This window comes from Emydura macquarii, unplaced genomic scaffold, assembly GCF_026122565.2.
Source record: "Emydura macquarii macquarii isolate MOO-44397 ecotype Brisbane River unplaced genomic scaffold, CSIRO-AGI_Emac_v2 contig_2768, whole genome shotgun sequence".
Lineage (NCBI taxonomy): Eukaryota > Metazoa > Chordata > Testudines > Chelidae > Emydura > Emydura macquarii.
Genome location: NW_027132905.1, coordinates 1,144,554 through 1,170,212, shown reverse-complemented (window position 1 = coordinate 1,170,212; position 25,659 = coordinate 1,144,554). Strand labels below are relative to the sequence as shown.

At 45.0% G+C, this 25,659-nt stretch overlaps 1 protein-coding gene across 2 annotated transcripts in view; it reads left to right on the top strand.

Annotated features, from left to right (window-relative positions):
* Positions 1 to 1,688: 1,688 nt before the first annotated feature.
* ITK (IL2 inducible T cell kinase) overlaps positions 1,689 to 25,659 on the top strand; it is a 40,465-nt gene continuing 16,494 nt past the window's right edge. The window contains exons 1-7 of one of the 2 annotated variants that reach the window (XM_067566644.1): positions 1,689 to 1,842; positions 18,600 to 18,704; positions 21,120 to 21,201; positions 22,643 to 22,771; positions 23,502 to 23,542; positions 24,168 to 24,319; positions 25,592 to 25,657. In XM_067566644.1, the coding sequence (XP_067422745.1) occupies positions 1,705 to 1,842; positions 18,600 to 18,704; positions 21,120 to 21,201; positions 22,643 to 22,771; positions 23,502 to 23,542; positions 24,168 to 24,319; positions 25,592 to 25,657 (713 nt within the window). In that variant the 5' untranslated portion in view covers positions 1,689 to 1,704. Of the gene's footprint in view, positions 1,843 to 18,599; positions 18,705 to 21,119; positions 21,202 to 22,642; positions 22,772 to 23,501; positions 23,552 to 24,167; positions 24,320 to 25,591; positions 25,658 to 25,659 lie in introns of both variants that reach the window. The other variant, XM_067566645.1, reaches the window with a different exon arrangement.

The window sequence follows — 25,659 nt, the reverse complement described above, 5'->3', positions numbered from 1 at the left end:
AAAGTCACTAACGGTTAACAAGTGGTATGATCACGGTTAGCAAGTGATATAATCCAGTCCTAATTCTTTTGATTGTCCTTTTTTGGCATCTCTAGCAATGGACTTTTATAGAGCTTATTATAGTACCCTAGTGTCTAAGTTTTTCTTTCCTGCCTGCATGGCAGGAATCCTTGGGGATCAATTTCAGACTCTAGACTTCACCTATGTGTATGATAAATTATGTGCACACATATATGTGCATATGCTCTGCAGGTGCAAACACCACAATTCTAACATTCAGGCAGGTATTTGCACCTATAAAGCATGTGTGCATTTCTGTGAGATGCACTACTTTCCAGACTAAGATGAAAATTTGGCCCTTGATTTCTGTTCTAGTTGCCTAACAGACATGGAATTCCCCTGTACATCAGTGATGATTCTGTGCATAAATTAAATAGCATTGCCTCTGGAGTTTGCAGACAGCTCAATGAGAGGTATGAGCTGACCCCATTCATCTCAATTTGGCATTAACTCTGGAACCTAGCAGTGCCATTTAAGAAGTCAGCATTGCTAAAATGATCTACAGTGGAATAATTATCAGAAACACCCAGCAAAGTGCTTATCCCAAAGTCTCAATTCACCTTCCATACATTCCCCAAAGCCCTATCTCTGCCCTACTTAGCTGCCAAAGTCACCATCCTCTGCCCCCTTTCTAACCCTCAACAGCTTCTACAGTGTAGATTTCTGAACCTTTTTAGAATCAGCAATATATTGAAAATGTAGGGGCAAAGTAAAATGAATTGCAATTAATATCAAATAAAACAATGAATGCTGTGCTGATTGTATTACTTTCTTATTAATGTAATAACACCCTCCGCATTTTTAAATTTACCTGAAACTGCCAGAGATTTTCCACAGTGGAGTGATGCAAAAACGAGCAGTTGTTGGTGCGGTATTTAGGTCTACCTTGCCACAGATTACATGGGCCTTGGTTACACCTGGAACATGCAGCATGTTAACCTTTCTTGGAACATTCAGCAGCAGACTAACTGTCTTCCACCAGGCCATACCTGGAACATTGAGCAATCGGTAAGTGGTGAAGTCATTTCAACTCGCAGTGCCTCAGTTTCCCCATCTTAAAGATGGGATAATGATGAGCACCTCCCTTGAATATTTTTGAAATACTTCACATGAGTGGGACTCAGTATAGTGCATGAGGTGACAGACATCCTGTGGGTAATACAGACAACTCTGTCCATCTGTATGAGGAGTGAGGATGCATGAAATACTTCCAAGAACATCGAAAAGATGCTGTTTCGTTATATCTGAGTCCACTCGACGCCCATATCACTGTATCTACTAAGTGGGGATTCAGCAGACAGTTATTTAATCCCTGATCCTTAAAAATCACATTTGTCAGGCGTGCCTGTCAAACATTTATTTTTTCCACAACATTTACCTTAGAGTATACTTCAGCATGTGCTGTTCACTTGATGACTTTGGAGAGGATGTGGTTAGGGTTTGATAGAAAGGAAGCTTTACAGCACTGCCTAGATGACAGACGGAAAGATAAGAATCCAGGCACCTACGCTGCCTTACGAACACCTTTTTTCGTGACAAAATCAACTACCCTTCTTCTTGTTTCTCTTTCCTGGACTTGCGCTTGGTGTGCGAGTCTGGGACCGGTATACCGGCTCCTGGAAGAGAACCGTGCCCTGCCGAACGATGAATAATTGCGTTCTCCTGGAAGAGCAACTGATCAAAAAATCCCAGCAGAAGAGAAGGACTTCTCCCTCCAACTTCAAAGTGCGCTTCTTTGTTTTAACCAAATCCAAGCTGGCTTATTTTGAGCATCGCCATGGGGTATGTGAGCCATTTTCTCTCTCGTTTTAGAATGCTTCTGATTAAAGAGGGTTGGAAGGAAGGGGGAAACTGCATATGTTGTGAAAATCCCATTAACCAAGAACTTTTGGTCCTGTTACAGCAAAAACTATTCAAACTACTCAAAATCTACTCGCTAAGGGCCCAACACTGCATTCATTGCCCACCCAAGACTTCCGTGTGGGTTTAGTGGTGGTTTGGTGTGTAGAGGGAATGGAGGATCAAACCTGGTTTTATCAGAGAAATTTACAGCAGACTGATCTAACTGCCATCAAACAAGATGTCTTACAGACTCTATACTTGGCAAGTCAGATGGATACTGCTACTGATTGGTGGCACGTTCTGATCAAAGTTATAAAGTCAGATACAAGTAATTCCTGCTAGACACTTCAATTTCATTTGGAAAATAAGACAAAACAATTTTTTAACTGCCCAGTCTACAGCAAAAGGTTGATGGCTATGCAGAGACCATTTCCATGCTTGTTAATACAAAAATCCCAGTCAGGTTCTAACAGGAGCTGTTGTTTTAGGGAGATTTAAAAAGGGATCTGATATTCAGATATGGTCGAGCTAAGCACACCTCCCCATGTCTGCCTACACCTGATCTGTTAAATAACTATGAAAAGAATTACTTAAGAACATAAGAGCGGCCATACTGGTTCAGACCAATGGTCCATCTAGCCCAGTATCCTGTCTTCCGACAGGGGCCAATGCCAGGTGCTTCAAAGGGAATGAACAGAACAGGTAATCATCAAGTGATCCATCCCCTGTCGCCCATTCCCAGCTTCTGGCAAACAGAGGCTAGGGACACTTCGGAGCATGGTTTTGCATCTCTGCTCATCCTGGTTCATAGCCATTGACGAACCTATCCTCCATGAACTTATCTAGTTCTTTTTTTAACCCTGTTATTGTCTTGGCCTTCATAACATCCTCTGGCAAAGAGTTCCACAGGTTGGTTGCCTGTGCATTGTGTGAACAAATACTTCCTTTTGTTCATTTTAAACCTGTTGCGTATTAATTTCATTTGGTGACCCCTAGTTCTTGTGTTATGAGAAGGAGCAAATAACACTGCCTTTTTTTGTTCTCTACACCAGTCATGATTTTATAGCCCTCTATCATATCCCCCCCTTATTTGTCTCTTTTTCAAGCTGAAAAGTCCCAGTCTTATTAATCTTTCCTCATATGGAAGCTGTTCCATACCCCTGATCATTTTTGTTGCCCTTTTCTCTACCTTTTCCAGTTCCAATATATCTTTTTTGAGATGGTGCAGCCAGATCTGCATGCTGTATTCAAGATTAGTAGCTAACATGCATTAGTAACCTTTATAAGTGCTTTTATCAAAGCAAAAATCCCCATCCCTTCTCCTTTAGTATATAGAAAGGCATATGATGGTCTGTGTCAGCTGTTTGTAATCCTTCAGTTTGTTTGCCAGAGTCATCAAACATGGATAGCAATACATTACTTAAGGGGTTATCATTTATTGCTGCTTATAAGTAGTTCTTCAGTTGCACTGCCACATTTCTTTTGAATTTGTAAGAATATATTAAGGCAATGTCTTATGCCTATGCTTTTTAAAATACAACATTTAAATTATTAAGAACATTATTGCTGTCTAAGATATAGATTTGCAGTGTGACTGAGACTGTCTGAGCTGTGGTCCAAATGTTGTCATTTGAAGAGTTAGGATGATATTACAACTATTTAGTGTGGTGAGACCAGGGGCGATTTTTAATTGCAGATAGACACCTAATGGAGTTGTCAAAAGTGCCAGATCAGGTTAGGTGCCTATTAATGAGAGTCAGGCACCTTACTAACTTGGGCATGTAGAGGGATTTTGGAAAATATCTCTCTGCAACTTTAGGCAACTAAATGCCTTTGAAAATCAGACCCAGACAGATTTAGGTTCCTAAATCACTTGGGCACAATTTAGGATATAGTGATCTAACCTGATTTGGCACTTTAATTCCATTAAGTGTCTATCTACACCTTTAGACACCTAAATGCCTTTGAAAATCTGACCCACTGACTTTCAATAGGACATACGCTTCTAAGTTACTTAAGTGCTTTTGAAAATTTTACCCTCTAGCATCCCAAATTCTGATGAGCCAAAAATGAGACCATGTCTAGTGTCCTCTAAAATAAACATATTGAAGCAAAATTGTTAAAAATACATCCTTTTACTGTGTACAAAAATCTGAGTGCACCGAGATAATGCTACATATGTGGCATGAACAGCTTGGGTGCTTACCTGTTCTCAAATGTAATTGTACTGAACCGGAGCTTAGCTGGTGTAACTTGTCATGGCTTCGCTGAAGTCAGTAAAGCTATCTCCTGAAGTCAGTGGATCTATGCCGAGTTAGGCCAGCTGAGGCGTTGGCCCACTATCTATCACTAGGTTTATCTGCTGGAGGACTGTATGTATCATATGCCCACAACCATTCATAACTACATGTATGTACATATCGAGAAATGTAGGGCCTGATACTCCACTGTGTTACCCTGGTTTTGTGCCAGTGTAAACCATCCTTTATGTTAATAACCCACCCAGTACTAACTGGAAAAGAAGAACTGAGTGCGGAGAAGGACTAACAGCCCTGAAGATTGAAATCCTCTGCTTGTCGACAACAGAGCAGGTAATGCTGCACATGCTTCAGCATTGTCCTACGGTCTCCATGCTGGGGAGACGAGCTCCAGGGCTGAGAAGGGAGCCCAGGCCATGCTACACACCCTTTCTGTCTTCGCTTGTCCGCTCAGTCTCCCAAGGACTGGACTGACACCACCGGTTCTTTGCACAGGCTGAAGGCCAATTCAGAATTAAATGACCTGCCTGCCAGGATGATTTATCAAACTTTTGAGATCAGTGAATACATGCCTCAGTCTGAGGGTCTCTTCAGATGTTCAGTGTAACCCTTTGGCAATGAATATGAACGGAAGATTTTTCTAGAACTTCTCTCCAAGCCTGGCACCAAGATTGACTGTGTTTGTTTATTCCTCTCTTTGGGTTCAACACTGCAAGGTCCTGTGCACTCTGGCTCCAATCCAGCTGGGAATTTTAAGCACATGCTTAACCTCAATCAAAGCACTTATGCATATGTTTAACTTTAAGTGCGTGCAGTCTCATAGATTTCAACGGGACTGTATGCACTTAAAGTTAAGCACACACTTAAATGCTTTGCTGAACTGCCAGCCCCTCGCAGTATCAAGCCCTTTGTGTGTATTACGATGCTCATAAGTATAAAAGGACACTGAGTAAAGCTCTGACAGTTAAAGGGAGGAAAGAAACCACCTCAAGGAAGTATTCAGAAAGAAGCCCGTCCGCTGTATCCAATGGTACTGGCGCCATAAAGGCAAATTTTTTAAATGATCATAATGACTGTTTCTATTATGAGATGACATTGCAGAGACAGAAAGCTCTATTCTCCTCTTCCTTTGAGTGTGCAATTGCCATCAATGCTAATGGAGGATATTTCCATACATCAGTTGGAGAATGAACCCCAAAATAACTGCCAACAATAAGAAGCTGTGTTTCCTAAAATTCATTATCCAGTGCACACTGCAGGGCTGTCTTAGCATAAAGCAGAGCCCTGATAATAGACACACGAAGTCCATCACAAGCTCCCTTATTATAGTATGCAAATCACTTTGAAAGGTAAAATCTTTTGTTGCTAAGGGCCGATCCTACAACTACTTATGCATGTCAATAGCTATATAGATGGGAGTAGTCCTATTGCATGCATTATAACAACGTCCGTGAGTTAGGTTACTTGTGTTAGGAACCAATCCTGCAAACACATGTTAAGTAAATTTAGTCCTAGCAAGTTTGCTGAGACTACACCCATGGTTAAAGTTACTCATGTGAGCAAATGTTTGCATAGCTGGGCCACAGGCTTGCATTATTGAGAGGGAAGCAACCAAGCGAATCCCTTGGGAAAAGTTTCCTTAAGGCCAGATTTTCAAAGATATTTAGGGGCTTGTAGACACAGACTACGGTGGGATTTTCAAAAGCACTTCAGCAGCTTAGGCACCTGTCTAGAGGAAGATAGAGTAGAAGGGCAGTGTAAAAGTTAGGGCACAAGCCTGGGACCCAGTAGACATGGATTTAAGTCCCCACTGTGCCACAGACTCCCTGGGTGACCTCGGAAGAATTTCTCTGTGTCTTCATTTTCCAGATGTGAAAATGGGGACGCTAGCACTGCCTTACTGGGGTGTGCTGAGGAGAATTGCTTTAAAGACTCCCCCGACACTATAGAAATGGGGTCCACATGAGTACGTAGCATCTTTAGGTGCCTATCTTTGAAAATTTGGCCCATCGTTCACCAGTGGATTCAGGGTTTATGCTGCTTTTAAAAACAAGCTCCGTGTGGCAAGCACTCATGGAGGAGTCTGGATCTCTGCATAATTTGCTGATACCTTGCAGATAGAATGATAGAAATGTAGGACTGGAAGGGATCTCGAGAAGTCATCTAGTCCAGTCATCGACCCTCAAGGCAGGACTATGTCATAACTAGTCAAGTCCTGACAGGTGTTTGTCTAGCCTGTTCTTAAAAACATCCAATGACGGAGATTCCACCACCTCCTATTCTACCACCTGTTCCCAGTCAGCAAATCTCCATGTATTTACCGGAACTCGTACTTTCATAACGGATTGTTTTTGCCATGGATGTGATCAGAGATAATGTGGACATCAATAAGAGGAGTTGGACAAGGTTTTATCAGGTATTAGATAGAAACATGGATCCATACCAGGCCATCAGTTTTTAAGAAGAGGGCATGATATGGCCCACTGTGTGCAAAAATGTGAAGATGCATGGTTAGTTTATGAACTAGCTATGAAAGGGACAAAAATCCTATATTAAAAACAAAAGTATGAGAAAAGAGAAAGCTGTTCCTACAATACGAAGCCTGCCTTTGGACTGGATTGTTTACTTTCAGCCTCAAAAAGCCAACAGCCCTTTGCAAGGAAGGTCCTGATTCACTGGTGCATTAGTCCTGTTTTAGGCCTGTGTGACTCCAAACCCGACGGACACCATTGCAAAGCTGGAGTAATCGCAGCCCTGAACCAGTTCATTGTTTGCTAAGTGCGTAGAGTTGCATGCACGGATCTGATGTAAATCAGCATAACTCTATTGACTTCCCTGGCCCTTTTTAAAAAAAAGATTGTATTTTCTCCTGTTTTATACTACTTCAATGGAGCATATGCCAGCGGCGGGCCTGGCCCACAGGATTTAAAGTAAGTAAACTCATCTTCTCTGCAGTGGGAGTGTCTGCCAGTACGTTGACCACATTAATCCCCAGTGAAAATTTCCGCAAGTAACTTCACCACAGTGGAAGTTTTTTGGCTAGAATTTGTTTTGATTAAAGACTTTGTTGTCCTCAGAGAGATGACATTGAACATTGGAAGGAAAATTGCACAAAGGTCTGGTTTATGGAGAAGAGACCAATGAAACATGTTTTGTACAGCGCCTAGCGCAATAGGGCCCCGATCTTGATTGGGGCCTGGAGGTACTGCTCTAACTCATTCCTCCTATTATAGTTATAGTTTTTATTCTGATGAGAGTGTTATAATCTACATTCAGATGAAACATTTCAATCCTGACGGAGGATGCTGCTCTGATTCAGTGTATTCACTGAGATCAGCAAGCAGCCTGTGTACGTCTTTCCTAGCAGAGAACTGCCCCTGTTCCCTCCACTCCCAGTCTCCGCCAGCAGCTCCACACACCCCCCCCCCAAAGCCAGACAGAAGGAGTTCAGCGAGGAGTCGGCCTTCTTGCTGACCCCACACCCCCCTAGCTGTAGCAGGGAAACCACACGCATCCTATAGCCCCATGCACTCCACCAGGGTCCCTAGGCGGTGGCTCCCTTCTGCAGCCAGGGGGACGGGAGATCAGTGCTCCCCTCTGTCTGGCTCCAGCAGGGACCCCAGCACCTATGGACCTCGGGGCAGCGCTTTGCCATGCTCCCTGCTACAACCAGGGGGAGGAGGGCACTGATCTCCCATCCCCTCGGCTGCAGCAGGGAGCCCGCACCGGTCTTGTACCCCCGCAGCAACGCATTCAGCCTGGGTCCTTAGGCAGAGGCTCTCTTCTGAAGCCAGTGTGAGGGGAGCTGCGGGCCACATGGAAAGACCCGGCAGACCACTTTTGGCCCAATGGCAACAGGTTGGGAACCACTGAGCTAAGGCAATTATTGATCCCAGCGTAAGTAGGACTATCTAACATCCAACTACAGACTTATTCAAAGTTCTTCTATCCCGAAGCGTTTGGAACAGGCCACTGTCAGAAATAGGATACTGAACTAGACAGACCAGAGGTCAGGTCTGGTAAGACAATCCCTACACGCCTACTAAAAAAATATTCATTTCCAAGACGCAGCAAAACATTTAATCCAGGGCATACGTCAGATGTCAGAGACATCAATCCAGCTTTCACCACGTCTTCATTCTCTAATAATAATATCATAAAAACTCTGCATGCAGCAGTGCGAGAAGATGGAAAGTAACCCCATAAACGGAATGCTCAAGGACGTAAATTTCATCCCAACCTCTCAGTGATAACATGCATACACAGGATTCTTGTCATTCAGATCACTTAAGGTTTTTAATTATTATTTGCAGTGTCCTTCCCCACTGTAATATTACATTCCTGGCGTGGTTACTGACGGAGAAGGTTGATCTAAGTAGCCGTGTGTAAACCGGAGGCCATATTGTGCCGTCAGTTTTTAAGCGGAATTTGCTCAGTGACCAGTCCAGCTCCCAAGGAATTCTTTCCCTTGACTAGAACAGCAGTTGGATCAGGCCCAAGGTGTTTGACGCCTGAAGGGCAATAACAGTTCAGCAACTAACGAAACATGCTGCTCGCCAGGCACGCGTAGAGCAACACTGTGCTTTTTTGGTGGTGTTATTCTTTTCCCTCTGGATCCCTTTCGTGGCCCTGATTTAGAGTAGCCCCATTGACATCAGTGGACTATTCCCATGAATAAAGTCAGCCGCGTGTTTAAGTACCTTGCTGAATTGGGGCCTTTTTCCCATTTTCTTCGCTCCATCATCAAAAGACTTGGTGGCTCTTTCCTTCCAGCAATGCAGAATTGGCCGTTGTTCCCAAGGCAGCCAGCTAGCCGGAGTTGCTCCGTTAGGAGACCAGAGCGGCTGTTAGAATTCAGGTGCCATTTGCCTTTTGCCATCACTGCTGCACTGATCTCCTGATGCTAATTTTAACAGGAGAGGAACTGGAACCGAAGCCCCGGATTTGACCACCCCTTAATACTGAGAAAGCCAGGCCTAAGACTGGAGGCTGACTTGGGCCCCTCTGTAACGTTGTTTTTTGCAGATTTTATTTTGTCATTTGATTTGCCGAAAGCCGTATGTGTAACTGACCGATTGAAACGTTGGGCCTGAGTTTGCTCGCGAGGGGCATTTATTTGCTTCTATCCTTGACTAAAATGACAAGTCTGCGTGGGATGCTGCCTGAATTCCTATTCTGAAAGGTTAAATTACATTTTTCCTGAGTGGCCTGTGTGTGCAGGGACTTGCATTGCAATGCTGCAGGACAATCCCGGGGAAGGAATTCCAACTCGGAGTGCTGCGATTCCTTGGTTCCTTCCCCACTTGCTCTCTGCACTCCACACCCCTTCATTTCTGATCCAGTTTTGTGCTCTGTTTTGCAGTTCACCCACTCCAGGTCTCCGGTGTCACTCCTTTCTAAATTTTCTTTAACCTAGAAGATCACTCGTCTTTCCCTTCTCTCCATCTCCCATTCTATATATCCCTCGGTTACTTTCCCCCTTTTCCCACCATCTTTTAGTTTTGGGTGGGGATTTCTGAAGCATTAAATATGTACTATAGCAGTGCTTCCCACCCTGTGGCCCATGGGCCAAAAGTGGCCCACAGGGTCTTTCAAAGTGGCCCGCGGCTCCCCTCCTGCCGGCTGCAGAAAGGAGCTGCTGCCTAAGGACCCAGGTGGAGCACGTTGCTGCGGGGGTACAAGACCGGTGCAGGTTCCCTGCTGCAGCCAAGGGGACGGGAGATCAGCACTGCCCTCCCCCTGGCTGTAGCAGAGAGCCCAGGAAAGCGCTCCGCATGTGTCCATAGGCTCTGGGGTCCCTGCTGGAGCCAGAGAGAGGGGAGATCAGCGCTCCCCTCCCATGGCTCCAGCAGAGAGCAAAATGCTCTGCCTGCATCCCTAGGCACTGGGATCCCTGCTGGAGCAAGAGGAAGGGGAGCACTGATCTCCCATCCCCCGGCTGCAGAAGGGAGCCACTGCCTAGGGACCCAGGGAAAGCACAGGGCTGCAGGTCACAGGTGGTTTCCCTGCTACACCCAGGGGGATGGGAGATCAGCGAGGAGGCAGACTCCTTAATGAACGCCTTCCGTCTGGCTGGCGGGAGGGTGGGGAGAGCTGCTGGCAGAGACTGGTAGCCTTTCAGGGTTATAAAAATGATATCTGTGGCCCTCGAGCCATACTATACTGTACTATAGTTTTTCTTGAGACACCTTTAAGAAGTCCTTGGGCCAGGCAGCATTAGACACTTTTCATCAGCCTTCCGGGTTTGAAATTCTCACTTGAAGGGGAAGGCAAATTTGGGTCGCAGTCCATCAAAGCGCTAGAGCACATGCTTATCTTTAAAAGCACGTGTGTAGTGTCAGAGAAGGCAGTGGGGCTGTTCAGGTGCGTCAAGGTAAGCACATGTTTAAGGGCTCTGCTGCATTAGGCCATAGACTGTCTTTGAAGGCTTCAGCATCTCATCCTTAAATAACAATGTAATCATTCAGATTAGGTCTTAGTAAGGTTATTGAAAACGAACCAAGAAGTCTCTGCTCTTATTCAACATTGATCTGGTTTTAAAGGACAAATAGGCCCATTAGCATGTTCTATCTATTGACCTAGCTACCTAGTAATAGTGCTTAGCACTTTAGAAGTGGCTTATATCTTGAAAGCTGCGCACGTACATATCTGTCTCTGCATCATTGTAATAGCTACGCTATCTCGTAATCCAGAGGGGTAGCCGTGTTAGTCTGTTCTCAGCAGAACAACGAGAGTTCTGTGGCACCTTAAAGACTAACCCATTTATTTGGGCATAAGCTCTCGTGCATCTGCTGAAGTGGGTTTCTGCCCACGAAAACTTATGCCCAAATAAACGGGTTAGTCTTTAAGGTGCCACAAAACTCTCGTTGTTTACTATATGGTAATAAATTCTGTGACCATGGTCAATATTTATAACTTTTTCTTTTGGGAGTAAGCATATGCATATATTGTTATAGACAGAGAAGTAAGAAGAATGGATTTATACAATACATATTTCTGTATCATTTCTAGAGTTCAGTTTTGGCTCCTGTTTTCTCTCTCTGAGTCCAGAGAGAAGGTTAGCTCTACTTCAAATCACTTTTCAAGCGTTTCCAAAACTGGTACAAATACATCTGTCAGACACGTGTATTTTTAATTTCAGCTTTCCTGCTATCACAGACCAAGCACGCTCCCAGGAACAACACATGCCGTTGTGCTGATGTGACTGTGTAACCTTGACGCACACGAATCAAGAGTAATTTAAAGTGTGGTTGTGCCCTGAGAAGTGACTATGTCAAAATGTCACCTTCTTACTCACCAGATCCGATCCCTGTGTGCATTCACAGGCACAGCTGCTTACTTTGCTGACAAAAATCATTGTTTTCTGCTTTTCACTCCTGTTAGCTCTGCAGAGCTAGGAGGGCAAAAGCTGACTTCTCCTCCTTCTTGTGCATCAGCAACAGAGTTGTTTACCAAGCTCCATTAATTCACACAACGGGGTCACACAGATGTAACTACCGAGAGAATTTGGCCTGCGGAGCCTTTCTTACAGGTGATGATGCATACGCAGGAAAGAACCCAGCTTGACTCCTAAGGTCCCAGGTTGAGTTTACAGCACTGACAGTTAAGAAATGCACTCTCGTCTTTGAACGCTGACCACATAGGACACGGGTCCCATGGAGCAGCACCCAACAGGGAAGCCTGCAATTCCATTTTTAAAAATGCACTTAGAGTAGAATTGCACTTTAAGAGAGGAAACATTAATCCAGTATGGGTGACATCATGGCCTTATTGTAGCCCATAGCAAAGTTCCCATGAACCAGGAGCGTATAATGCTCCTTCATTAAATCAGTGGTGTTCAACTAGCCCTCTAGATATACTGGATAAGTTCATTCCAACCAGTCAGAGAACTGAGTCCCTTAATTAATATCTGTACAGCAAAGCTGACAAAGAAAGTGCAACTTTTACAACTATATGTTGCATATCACACGGAGAGGTTATGGATTAGTCATAAATTGGATAAACTGCTCTGCCCTCTCTGTGAGGCAGACGCGCAATTAACATTACCATTAATAAGCGTTGCAGATGTAAATCAAAAGACAACCCCACCTCCAATTACAACATGCTTTAGAGGGGTGAGGGAATCGAAACACTTCTGCAGTGGATGTTGAACGTGTTGTGGCCCGCTGCTATTGCTAATACCCTGCGATATATTAATTGCTGCTCTAAAAATGGATTTCATGCGCATACACGTCATACTTCATATGCAGTCTGTGCTAGTTGCATCCAGGCGTCAAATGTTTATTTCTTTGTTCTTGGCTCACAATAGCTGTACGCTGCTTTACAGAAAGAACAAATTGTTTTGGTCTTACCACTAGAAACCCACAGTGTGAGAGAATGCAGCTTCTGGTGCTACTGCTGCATGCTGAGAACGGCCCGAACAGCTGGGTAGTGTGAGGAGGGAGAGGTGACATGGCAGGAGTTAATTGGCAGAGTGTCTTGGCATTCCCCAGCCTGGCTGGATCTCAGTGGAGAATCACAGTCACTTCATCATCAGAATGCTTAATTATGATTGACTTTCATGCAGTACCCAGGATTTGAACCCAGGATCAGATTCATATCCTTAACTAAGTATAAACAGGGAAAGGGGAATTAAAAGCTGTATGCAAGGGAAACCTTGTGGAAGTCAATGTTGAGGCTTGTGAAGTAATTGCCGCATCTATATCCATAGGCAGCAGTAAATTAGCGTTTCCTTTAATTCATTAATTAATCATGCATTCACAGAAGTGCTTGGAGTTCCCAGCCAAGATTGGGACCTCATCGTGCTAGGCGCTGTACAAACAGAATAGAAAGCAGGCCTTCCCCCGAACAGCTTACAATCTAAACAGCCACAGCAAAGGATGGGGGGGAAGGAATGTAACAGACAGGCAGAGCGATCAGTGTCATGGCGGCAAAGAGCAGATCAGAACTATGGTTTTTATTTTGGGGGGGTCAGAGTTTAGTCAGGCAGGGATTAGCTCAAAGGAAAGTCAAGGGATGGGACCACGGTGACAGGACAGAGGGAGACGGGAAGAGAAGGGGTTAGAACAATCAGCCAACCAGCCCACGGCAGAGAAAGTCCAGTCAGAACTTCAGGAGATATTAGCAGTGCCCAGTGGTCCCTGCTTACACGGCTCCTGTAACTTCAGTGTCTGGCTGACTCTTGTCTGCAGTTTCTTTCCCAAAGGCCGCATGGCCCTGGGGAAAGGAGGCCCTGCCTGGATCCTAGCGCATCTTCTGCGCGGTTCTTTCTGGGTCCAGGGAAGCTGGTGGGATGGGCTGCTCCGGCGGAGCACCTTTCTGGGAACCTGTGGGCAGCGCTCTGTCCTCAGCACGGCGAGCTACGCGGATGCATTGTGCAGGGCGGGGCAAACCCCGCTGGTTTCGGTTCGCCGTGGTGACTCTTACGGGGGCGTCCAGTTCATGTGGTTTTCAAGCCCACCACCTGCAGCTTCTTCTTGTCAGAAGGAAAAACTCAAGGCAGCGGTTCTGAGGGAACCATTTGAACCTGGTGAGCTTCATGAAACCGCCTACCCTGTTCCCACATGCCCCTCTGCCTCCCAGCAGGCCCTGAACTCCCAGCTGATCTTTACTTGTCTGCACTGCTTGGGACGTGTCCATACAATCTCTGCCCCACCTCCCTTGTCATCTTTGGGTCTCTCTCCCTCTATCACTGTCCCCAACCAACCGCCAGCTTCTACGGCCCTTTACCTTCACCTGGGTCTTCCCAGCATGTCTCGCTGGGCTACTCCACCCCGTTTCCTCTTTTTGGGAGGCCCTCCAGGAGGCCTTCTTCTCCCAGACCCCAGGCATCTTCTGGAAAGAAAGCCACCCACCCACTTTCCCTTCTTCGGCCACAGGCATGGAGAATCCCTTCCTCAGGCTTGCGGCTGCTGCTCCGCTAGATCCTTAGCCAGCCTCTCAGGGTCCATCTACACGGAAGTGAAAGACCCGCAGCACAGCCACGGCTAACCTGGATCAGCTGACGTGGGCTCTCGGGGCGATAAAATTGCAGTGTGGACGTTTGGCCGCAGGCTTGGAGTCCCAGGTTCTGAGATACCACGAGGTGGGTGGGTCCCGGAGCCCGGGCTCCAGCCCTAGGCCAAACATCTACATTGTTATGTTTAGCCCCATAGCCTGAGCCCTGGGATCCCAAGTCAGCTGAGCCGGCCTGTGAGACTAGGTGCCATGGGTTTTTGATTGCCGTGTAGACACAAATTCCTAACAACACGTCAGTCTGGGTTTTCTTAGCCTCAGAGAGAAGGTAAAGGGCCCATCACGCAACAGCAAGAAGAAGCTTTTCTGGTTCTGTCGCTACTTGCCTGCCATTGCGTGAGGGGTGATCCTCATAGAGGTGGACAGAGGGAACCGGTGAGCTGACAGACCTGCCGAGCGAAAAGCCCCCTGGCCTTCCCCTCAGAGAGTGACTAGCAGGAAGGAGCCCGGAGGGAGGGAGGGCAGAGTTTCTGATCGAGGTGGAACCCCCCCAAACGAAGTCAACGCCAACCTCTGCTGCTGTGGAGATGAATCTTGCCTCTCCAGCCCAGAGCAACGGGGCCCCAGATCCAGCATAACTGGTGCATGAGGGGGCAGGCTCTGAGGATCCTGGACAAGGGATCTGCATGGCTTGCATGCATCCCTCTCAGTCCCAAAGTACAGGGTGCTGGAAGCAGGACAGAAACGGGTGGGTTGATAGCAGTGCACATCCAGGGCCAAGGGGGAGATTCTGGCCCCCACCAACACTGCCTGTACCTAACCTGGCCGTTCCGGCTGAGAGCAGCAGGGAGGATTCACCCCTCTGAGAATTGCTGAAAGATTCAGTGACACTTTCCTGCACAGAGGCAAATTTCACACTCTCCACAGGACCCCAGATGGAGCTGAGAGAGAGACGCTTAGCTTTGGGTTTCATTACGAAACTTTCTCACAACTCTCTCTTGACCCCTGTGTCTCTTCGGTGCCCATGAAGCGCTTAACTTGAAGCGCCTGCTTAATGTTCTTGACTCCAGCTACAAGTCCGACTCTGTAGCTGGGTGGCCTCCACTTCAAGCACCTCCCACTCGCAAACTGTACAGCTGCCTCAGTTTCCCTTCATTCACCCTCAGAAAGGGCTAAAGGTTCTGCGTGTCCAACTCAAAGAGCCACCTCTGGGCATAGTTGATTCGTGTACATGGTCAGTAAGCCGCAGAACCCCCCCCTCACTCCCCAAAGAACAACAAGGGGCAGTCTCAGCAGTTATCCACGCCCCCTCAGAGAGATCGTTTCCAGGTTGCCCGCCTGAGAGCCCATTTCCACTCTGCTCATCCTGCAGCTCATTCTCCATAACTCTTGCCCGCTCTCCCCAGCTGCTCCTGTATGCCTCTCCTTTCCTTCTCGAGCAGCTCTCACCAGCCCATCCTATCCCTCCCTAGGGCCCGGATACCCTCTCTGAAGCCCAGTTGGGAGGCAGGTGGCTCACAGTTGCCCTGCACCCAGCTCCCTCTGAAAGGGCCCAGTCACCCTGTCAAACAAACACAGGTTTAAAGCTAAGCACATGCATAAGCACATTGCTGAATTGGGGCCGTAGATTGAAACATCAGAGAGTTAGCTAGAGCTCAACAAACTCCTGCATGCTCCAGCAACAACCACAGAATGCCGTGAAATCAGTGGGGACGGGGACCTGGGGGTAATCAGAATAATGCTGCTTTGTGCTCTGCTTGGTCCTTTCTGGTGCTGTTAGTCCCTGACTTTCACGAGCACCCGTCAGCCGATAATTAAACGAAAGAAAGAAAGCTGTCCGTGTTCATTTGCAACATGTTCATTTGCAACTTCTCCTCAATATGTGCAGCAGGGTTTATTGTCCCTGGATAAGTCTTGAGTACATGGAGAGGGTGCAAGAAAGATACTGAAGTTAGGACAAACCAGCTAAAATAAGAGAAAGGAACTGATGGTCAGGAAAGACTCTTCCCACGTATTTAATTAGAACATAGAGAGACTGAGAATAGCAAACAGAAAGTTCTGGACATGTTTTGCTTCAGCTGTCTGGCCCTTTTTTGGAAGAAAACGCTGAGGTTTCCTGAGACCACTTTAAAGAGGGTTTTTCTTTTTCTTTGCAAAATAGCACGGTTGCTTTTGTGAGCTTAGAGTGCAATCGGGCATCACAAAGTCAGGGCTGTGTTTAGCTGCCAGCCCGGTTGCTAGATAATGCTTAGTTTGTGAGTAACCATTCCAGTTGTTTCTGTTGCTGCAGGAGTGTAATTCCCTTCCATAGTCAAAGTCCCAATCAGTCTGAGGAATCCATATGCACTGCCCTGGGGGATGGAGGTGGAAGGTGAGCTGTAAAAGGAGGGGACTAGACGATCGAGCTGTTGAAATAGTTATGTAATTAAAATGAATACGACAGGTGATGAGGACTGTAGGAAAATGACACAGCTCAACACAAAGACTTCACTCTCCCTGTTCAGCTGAGCTCGGGAAGGTATCAACACAAATCAATTTGCTGTTCTTCTGAGAAATCCAAAGCAGAGAACGTGACCAGAAGGACCCTGGTTCAGAAAGACTTGTGGTTACAACCTCGGATGTCAACGCAATCAGGCGAGGGAGGGTTTCGTGCCAGCAATGGGCTAACACGAAATGGAAGGTTTTTACAGGCTAGAAGCGACGTAGTGGCTCGTGGAAGGGGGATAAGGTCCCAGGGGCAGCACGAATGAAAGAGCGATCGGCTGCTGTGGCCAGGAGAGGAGTCAATAGGCACGAAAGAACGAAAACAGGCGGCAGGTGGGAGAAGTGGGGTGAAGTGAGCCCACGTGAAGTTGAGAGGTATCTTGGACCTGCGTGAGGCTGGGTCTACACTGGAAGGCTTTGCTGGTTTAGTGATGTTGGCAAAGTGCTCCTATTGGGAATGTACCAAAATACCAGCTGTCCCCCCTTTGGCTGGTATAGCACACCACAGGCACCCCCCCCCCCCCCCCCCCCCCCCCCCCCCGCGCCCCCGTGAGCGAAACAAGCTCTGTCGCAAAAGGACAGTTTTGTCAGTCTGACTGCATCTGCCCTAGCAGCTTTTGCACGCATAGCTCTGTGGGTCAGGGATCACACCCCTGCACACCCCTGACCCACAGAGCTAGGCCGGCAGAAGCCTGATACTGTAACCAGAGGCGGAGTAACGCTGGAAGTCAGAGCTGTATGAATTTTGCTGGCTGCCTCTGAATTTTCATGGCTGTGAATACCTGGTTGATATTTACTGCTGAGCAGTGGGGCCAGAGCAGGGCCCTGTGCACAGAGCAAACTTCACCCTCTGTGATCAGCTGCTTTATCTGCTTCACTCCAATTATACCCAGGTAGGCAGCTGGAAGGTAGCAAGGTAACAAAAGAGACAAAATAGTCTCCCAAGCTCATATGCCGGCACGTCAATCAGAGCTACGGGTTGCTTTAGAAAAGCAAAAGTCCCTTGCGCCACGGTGTTCTTGAAGCACCGCAGGCTTTTAAGTCATTTTATCGCCGATCTGAGCTGGAAGACAGCTACAATGTTAAATCCCGGCTGAAGAAGAATCAAAACAGGAAACGAGTTTTGCTTCCGAAGAGCAAGCGTATGTGTAGTGAATCCTTCAGCAGAATGCACTAGATAACAGGCATCTGATTAGGTTCCGTCTACTGAACGCTGATGTTTTTCTAATCAGTCTAATCACTTGTGTAGCTGCATACCACTGGATCATGAATGGGGAGTGGTGATTAGGGGAAAAGAAATGACCCGTGCTGCTGAAATGCAGCCATTTTGCTTTCAGGAGTTCAAGCAAATCTTTTCTTGGAGATGCCTTTGTCTTCCCCACTTTGAGCCTTTTTATCTTCCTTGTGTTTTCTGATGAACAATAGTACACTAACGAGTTTTTAAAGGAAATTTTGGAAAACAGTGTTTATGTCAAGATTTCTTGTAAAAAAAAATTGTGTTCATTTTTGAGAAAAAAAACTGAAAACCCAAATGGAAAAAAAAAGTTTGGTTTTTGCAAACCAATTTCAGTAAAATATTCCTTTTTTGGTAAATATGTTCAGTTTTTGAAAACCAAGCCCCTAAAATTTCCACCAAAAGCTGAACTGAAATCCAAAATTCTTACTCAAAATTTTTCCAATTTTGGTTTTTCAATGTAAAATTAGAAAATTTCTACCGCAGTGAAAATTTTCATTACAATATTTTGGTTTGGCCAAAAAGCCATTTTTTCTGGAAGAAAAGGTTCAACAAAAAATGTCGACTAGCTCGATGATGAGCTATCTGCTGCGTTCAGCCTTTTAAACGTTCAATGTACTTCTCAAACAGAAAGTTCTGATCCAACTGCTTTAAAGTAAATGACCAATCTCCCTTGGACTTCACAATCAACCTTTGCCTAATTAGTCAATTAGTCTTACTTCACCAAATCAGAATCATTAACCAAATCCTTTGCTTTTTTCTCTCAGAAAAAAAGAACTTTGAAGGGCTGCATTGAACTGTCCAGGATTAAATGTGTTGAAATTGTGAAAAGTGACATCACAATTCCCTGTAACTATAAATATCCTTTTCAGGTAAGTCTGCCTAAGCTAACAACCTCATGCCAATAACCATATTGCTTTCATTTGTATAATCTGGCACAGAAGCTCTGTCTAAAAATGCATGTAGGGGCAAACTAACATAGTGGCGGGGAGATATAATAGCAAAGGCAGAAAATAAGGAGGAATAGACATGCTTTCAGCTAAGGTGTGAAGAGAGATGGCAAATTGACGACTGAGCCTCTCCATTGACTACAGATTCATTGCTTTTTATGGCCAGAAGAGACCATTAGATCATCTAGTTTGACCTCCGGTATAACACAGGAGATAGAATTTAATCCATTTACTTCCGCATTGAGCCTAATAACTTGTGTTTGACTGAAGCAATTTCCCGAAAAGCATCCAATCTTGACTGGAAGACTTCAAGACTTGGGAGGGGGGCGGGAATCCACATCCCTTAGCAGTTTGTTTCAGTGGTGAATCACCCCACTTTCAGTGGGTTTTAGATCAGGCCCTCGATGAACAGGAGACATACAGGTAGTCTAGTCTACAGAGAATAAATGCAAACATGATATATTTCCCTTTGCATCGAAATAGAAATGCCGTGGTGTTAGGTGGCCATTATATTTTGAATTCTCATTTGGCTGTTATTCCCCAAGTTGCCAACTCTTGCAATTTTATCACAAATCTCATGATATTTGGCCTTTTTCTTAAGGCCACAACTTCAGCGGGAAAGTGAATACAGGAAAATCTCATCTGATTTATTAAGTAAATGTCTAGGCCTCACAGTTGCAGAGAAAAGCTTGAAAATGGGATGGCTGGTACAAGAGTGCTCTCCATAAGAGATATCTTTACATAGAGAGTTATCAGATAAAGTGCCAGGCCCTCAGAAAGATACAGCATTGTTCACAGATTGTCTAGGACCAAGATAAGTTGGTCTTGTGCACTGCAAATGGCTTCTGGTGTGCAGTCCTTTATGTGGAACTCTTAACAACGGCTCTCCGCCAGCTGTGCACTGCCACATGCTGAAGAGACGTTTGGCTGAGGATATTCACCAGCTCCCAGTCTCTTTGTGTCACTGGAGCATGGGCAGGGATTGTGTCCTGGAAATGCCAATATTTAAAAAGAAGCAAACCCTCTGAGCTGTTTCTTTCATCTGAATTCTTGGATGTGGCTGTATCACTTAAGAAATAAAATAAAACTGGAGTAGAAAAGTGGATTTGCTCTGCAGAGAAAACAGGTGGGCTCCTTTTGAAACATATGACAAACTTCAGATGTGATGTGAACAATGCATTGAAGTTACACCTGCTAGTAGCCTGTCTGAATTTTGCCCCAGAGATAGTTCTGTAGCGTTAGGTAAAAGCACATTTTAAAAAAAAAAAGTCACCTGTAACCTACTGTAGATCTGCTCGGGAACCACCAATGTTTTGTTTCTTTGTGTGGCTTGTTACATGAGGCAGCAGAGTGCAATAGGGCCTCTATTGTACAGGATGATTGACGCTGGGGTTTTTTGGCGTGCTTCAGAAGCTTGCTTGCTGTAGGTTTGAAAAAGCAACTTAGAATTTGAAAACACTGGACAAGAAAGATCAGCAACATCCACAGAAGAGTTCCAGCAGGGTAGCCAGGTTAGTCTGTTTTTAGCAAAACAGCGAGAGTCCTGCGGCACCTTAAAGACTAACACATTTATTTGGGCATAAGCTTTCGTGGGCAGAAACCCCGGGGGTAACAAATACATTTGTTAGTCTTTAAGGTGCCCCAGGACTCTCGCTGATCAACAGAAGAGTAGTTCAGAGGGAGCAGGAGATATGCCTTTGCCATTTCTATTTTTTGCAAGAAGGGTGACAATTTATCAATATAAAGGGAATAATTCAGGGTTTCCAAAGCCACACCATACTTGGTGTGTGTGTATGCATGAAGATGCTATAAAGCTTCAGGACAAGGGATCAGAAGAGGGATGATTCCTTAAAGTATCTAAGGGATTTAGGAGCCTAAATCCCTTGGCTGCTTTGGAAAATTTTATCCTGTTTGCTGAAGTGTTATAAATGCTCTGCATTTCTCTTCCCACATTTGTTCAAAAATAGGGACAATTTTATGAAAAGAGCATCTTTGTTTCCTAGTAGTTAACCTGCTTCTGCAGCTTATTTCCTACTTAAATGCCTAGAGCAAAATTCTGCTCAATTATATTGGCGCAATTCCCGAGCAGACCTATTCAAATCAGTGGAGTTGCTCAGAATATACACTGGTACAAGTGACAGCAGAATTTGGCTCTTAGATTCCATTGGGGTTATGAGCCATTTCTCAGCACACGTTGGCTGCCACGTTTGCCTACAGAGTCACTGCATTACTGGTATGTAACTCACTGGCGTGTGAGGTGCTTTGAGTTCCCCTGGATATCAAAGATGGCAGAAGCTGTTTTGAATCACTGGCTTGCTTCTCTGGTCCCCTCTCCAGGTTCTTCATGACAACTACCTGTTGTATGTGTTTGCGCCCGATCGAGAGAGCCGGCAAAGATGGGTGTTGACTCTGAAAGAAGGTAACCTTAGTCTTGTGCACAATTGAATCTCCAAAGTCACCTATTCCGACCCCGCTTTCTCAGTAGCCATAGACTAGAAAAAAATTACAGGTCAGAGGAGGTTAAGTGCACAATGAAAAGGGCACTTGCGGAGGTGGTTATATAGTGGCCTTGCAAATTTTAGCGGCATATTTTCAGCAGTCCTTAGAAAAGTTGGTCCATGGGGAGGTTTGTTTGGATCTCACTGACAACATTCATTAAGTAAAACATTGCCCTAATTTTGATTCTTCTGATGCTGGGAGAGATGGGGTCTTTTACTTGGTTAATTTTTATTTATTTATTTTTTAGTATATATAAAGGGAGTTTTTGGTGTGTAGGAAATCTTTCAACCACAGTTAATAGACTTTTTGTTTGGATAACAACCTTCCAAAGGAATAGTCTTTATTGGGAGGTTTATTTGTGGATGGCTTTCATTTCTCTCTCCTCTTGGATTGTATTTGTGGGATTATTGTGCTGATTATGCAGTGAACCCTGCAAACAGAAACGATCACAGCACTTGAGATAAGGGAGGTCCTGGTCAGTAACACGGCTTGCACCCACCCTCCCATTAGCCCTTTCCTAGTTTATAACACAGGCTGTTATAATGAGGTCCTTTGCAGAGTGTGGATTGTTTCTTTTATTGTGGAGACATTTGGCCTCACTATGAGGTGCATTGCATTTACTCGACAACCAGTTACTTTGCAACGTTCCGCTTTCACATTTCCTTTAGTTAAACATTTCATAACTTCATCTTCACTGGGCAACTTCAACAGGTCCGGGTGGCGACGCAGACCTGCAGAATTGTGTTTTTTTTTAAAAACAGTAAAAAGTGTTTTGCATGGAGAGCACCAATTTCAAACGTGCGAGCTTTAATCCTTTATGTGGACAGTCAGATTGGTATTTAAGCATGTGAATGCTAAACGTGAAATGCCAGTTTTGAGCCATGCAGCTGATATTGTAACTGAGCCGAGAGTAGTAATTGACTGTATCCTGTACATGCGGTACAGCTGTGGTCTCTGATAAGTGTCTTTGCTACATGCTATGTCAGGTTTTCTCTCTCTTTTACAAGGGCTTTTTCTTTGGTCTTTGTTGTTAAGAATTTAAAGAGAAACACTTTGCTAGGGTTCCATTCTTCCACAGTGGAATTGCATAATTTCCCTTAACATTAATCAGGGTTATTTGTCTCCGCTGCTGGCAGGATACACTCCTTATATGAGAAAGTAGAACATTTAAACACACCTGGCTGGAGATATTCACAAACAGAGGGCTGTCATCAGTGTTCATGCTCTTTGACTGAGGGGAAATGATTTTCCTTGAAATTCAGATGATTTCCACTCACGTCCACTGGTTGTTGGCAGTGCTACACACCTCCGTTTGGAGTGTAAATCCTTTGTAAAACAAAACATTTCTTGAATTCTTTCAGAAACCAGGAACAACAACAATTTGGTGCCAAAGTATCATCCAAATTTTTGGATGGATGGGAGATGGAGGTGCTGTGCCCAGACAGAAAAGCTGGCGGCTGGCTGTGTAGAGTATGACCCCACCAAGAACGGTATGGAATTCATTACAGAGATCCTCAGTCTTTGCTACGTCTGTGCCAAGCAACAGTAAGCTTCATCCCACCTTGTAGAAAGCACAAAAGAATATTGTGCTAAATGGTTAGTGAAGAGCCAATGTTGTCACCATCCCAGGAGGGGCCTTATCCTCATCTTCCCATCATCCTTTTTAAAAGGCATTCTTTCCTTTGGATTCATTCTGACCCAGTTTACCTCACCATGGTGTTAGATTCTATCTTTTGAATGAGGTGTAAAACTGAGGTCCTGAGCACTTGTGGTCAGTAAACGACCCAGGACAATTCTCTCAAGGGAACAGCGTTTGCTCCTGTGTCATGGCAAAATTCTCCCCCGTTACTTCTATTTTGTTCTACCTCTATTTACCCTGTGGTTGCAGCTGAGAAAAGTTATTCGTTTCCTGTTCTGAACTGGCTGCATAGTGCTGGTGGGGGAAATGCACACTGCGTTCTACCAAAAGCTGCTTTCACTGGGGCCTAGGCAATCCCTATAAAGCACCTTCAGGTCCAGTTCTTCTGGTTGAAAGATGCTATGCAAATGTGAGGGTTTTTTTTTACTTATTATTCCAACAGCAATAGGAGCCCAGCCTTTTTATTCTTAAATTATGTTGTCTTCCTACAGCCATTTCTACATCACTGACATGTCTCCCTGATAGTCTTCTCTGGTTTTGTCCAGATCTGTTCCAAATTAATTTACTTCATTTCATTGCAGCCTCTAAGAAGCCTCTTCCGCCCACTCCTGAAGATAACTGGGTGAGTACAGTGAGGCAGGAGACGCCTCAGCAGTGGCTTGTATGATTAACTTGCACTGGGGAAAATGCCCCCTTCAAGTATCATTACTGGTTGGTGCACTATTCTGTGCAAAGGAATTAGCACGCCCATGATTCTTCCTGGATCCCACACTTCTCCTGGATTTTGACATGTGTCCTTCTCAAACTGTGTATGAGCAGCACCATGTTAGGAGCTGTTTGCTCATTAGGGGGCAGTTTTGTTTGACAAATGTGCAGCAGCTTTTCAATATTTTCCTGTATTGCAAAAGAAGCGGAACCAGAGCTGTGCTAAATCTCCACCATACTGAAGCACTTATTCCAAGTCAAAGGTTGACAGTAGCACCGATAACCAGTCCTTGTGTTACTCCTTCAACAACAACTCCAGCTACCTGGTGTTCAAAAGAGCTGGAATTCAGTGTTCCCAACACCCCCCACCAAAGCCCCAGGCATGTTCCATTGTAGATTTCCCAGCAATCAGGATGTGGGATCCACCGTATAGGGTACATTTCACACTGAGGCTGTCAGGGGAAACACCTACTTCGAGGTTAATGCCCTTTATTTTTCTGGATATAAATGATGATCCTGGATATTGATTTTCCTTCATGCAGAGGTTGTTGCTGGACTCCAAGGATGCTCTAACAATGGCCATATATGACTATAAGGCCCAGAATCCCCAGGAGCTGACCTTACAGCGCGGTGAGGAGTACTACGTTCTCGACAGCTCAGAGGATCATTGGTGGATGGTTCAGGATAAGAATGGGTAGGTATCTTTGTCCTAGCAGCGCCTAAGTCATCTGTAAATCTGCTCTTTGTTTCCATTACAAAACACAGTCAGTAAAAAATGGCTGAGGGCCAGATTCTGGTACTCTTCCATGCCTTGAGTAGCACCTTCCTCGACAAGGAGTCCTGTTGACTTCAATGGAACAACTCATGGAATAAGGTACCATTCGGGCTGATTAGGCGTATGGAATCTGGCCTTTAATTAAAACACATTCGTTTTCAGACCAACTCCCAGCTGGCAACACAGCCCAACAGCTGGAGCCAAGAATCCTGCAAAGCCTGCAGAGAATAAAGCTCAGACAGGAAGCAGAAGCCTTTTAGCTCCAGTGCATTCAGGATAACATTCTTCAGGGTACAGCACAGAACAGTTGTGAAGTTGCTGAATTAATCATCTTAGCACTGCAGCCCCCAAGCAGTCTGGTTCTGTAACCCTTGCTGAAAAAACGTAACCTCACTGAAACAAAGGATCTCTGTGTCAGTAAGAACTAACACGCAGCCCTGGGCACAGGAGCAATGTGCAGGGGATGTGTAGCAATGGGGAAAGCCTGCAGCTGGGTGGGAAATGGTTTTCTTGGCTCAGGAGAATGTTTGACGTTTTGAAACATTTCCCCATCCCAAATCAGCACGAGAAGTCAAAATCTCCAAACCTTTCATCAACCAAAAAAAAAAAAAAAATCAGACCGGACCAATTGAATAGTTTTGTTTTGATCATGTCAAAACATTGAATTATTTTATTTCGTTTACTATAAATTAAGTAACACTTTGAAATGAAAAGTTGTTCCAACCCAAAACCAGAACTTTTTTTACTTGGAAAAATGTGGAAATGGAACATTTTGGCAGTTTTGAAACATCTTTCCAATTGTTTGAAAAATGGGAAATGTGTTAAAACCAACCTTTTCCCATAAACAGTTTCTGTTTCAACAAATTGGCATTTTCCAACAAACCAATGTTTTGTTGCAAGATTCTCAAACGGCTCTAATTGTGCTTTATGTACACCCCCTTTCATGCCCAAATCCTCCAGAACAGCTGGGACGGAGGGAATATACTGCATCAGCTCTTTACAAATACAGCTTTGTGGGGATGTGAGATTTTAGATTAATTTTAGTCTGGCCTCCATTCAAAACAACAATAAGTTTTTATACCATGCACATAGTAAGGTGTTTTACAGCTTAAAATTTCATAGCTCACAGTACGCACACAAAGAAAGAAACTCCTGGCTTTCTGATTGACTGACACCCTCGTCTTTTAACAGTCATGAAGGATATGTACCAAGCACTTACCTTGTGGAAAAATCTCCAGACAACCTGCAAATATATGAGT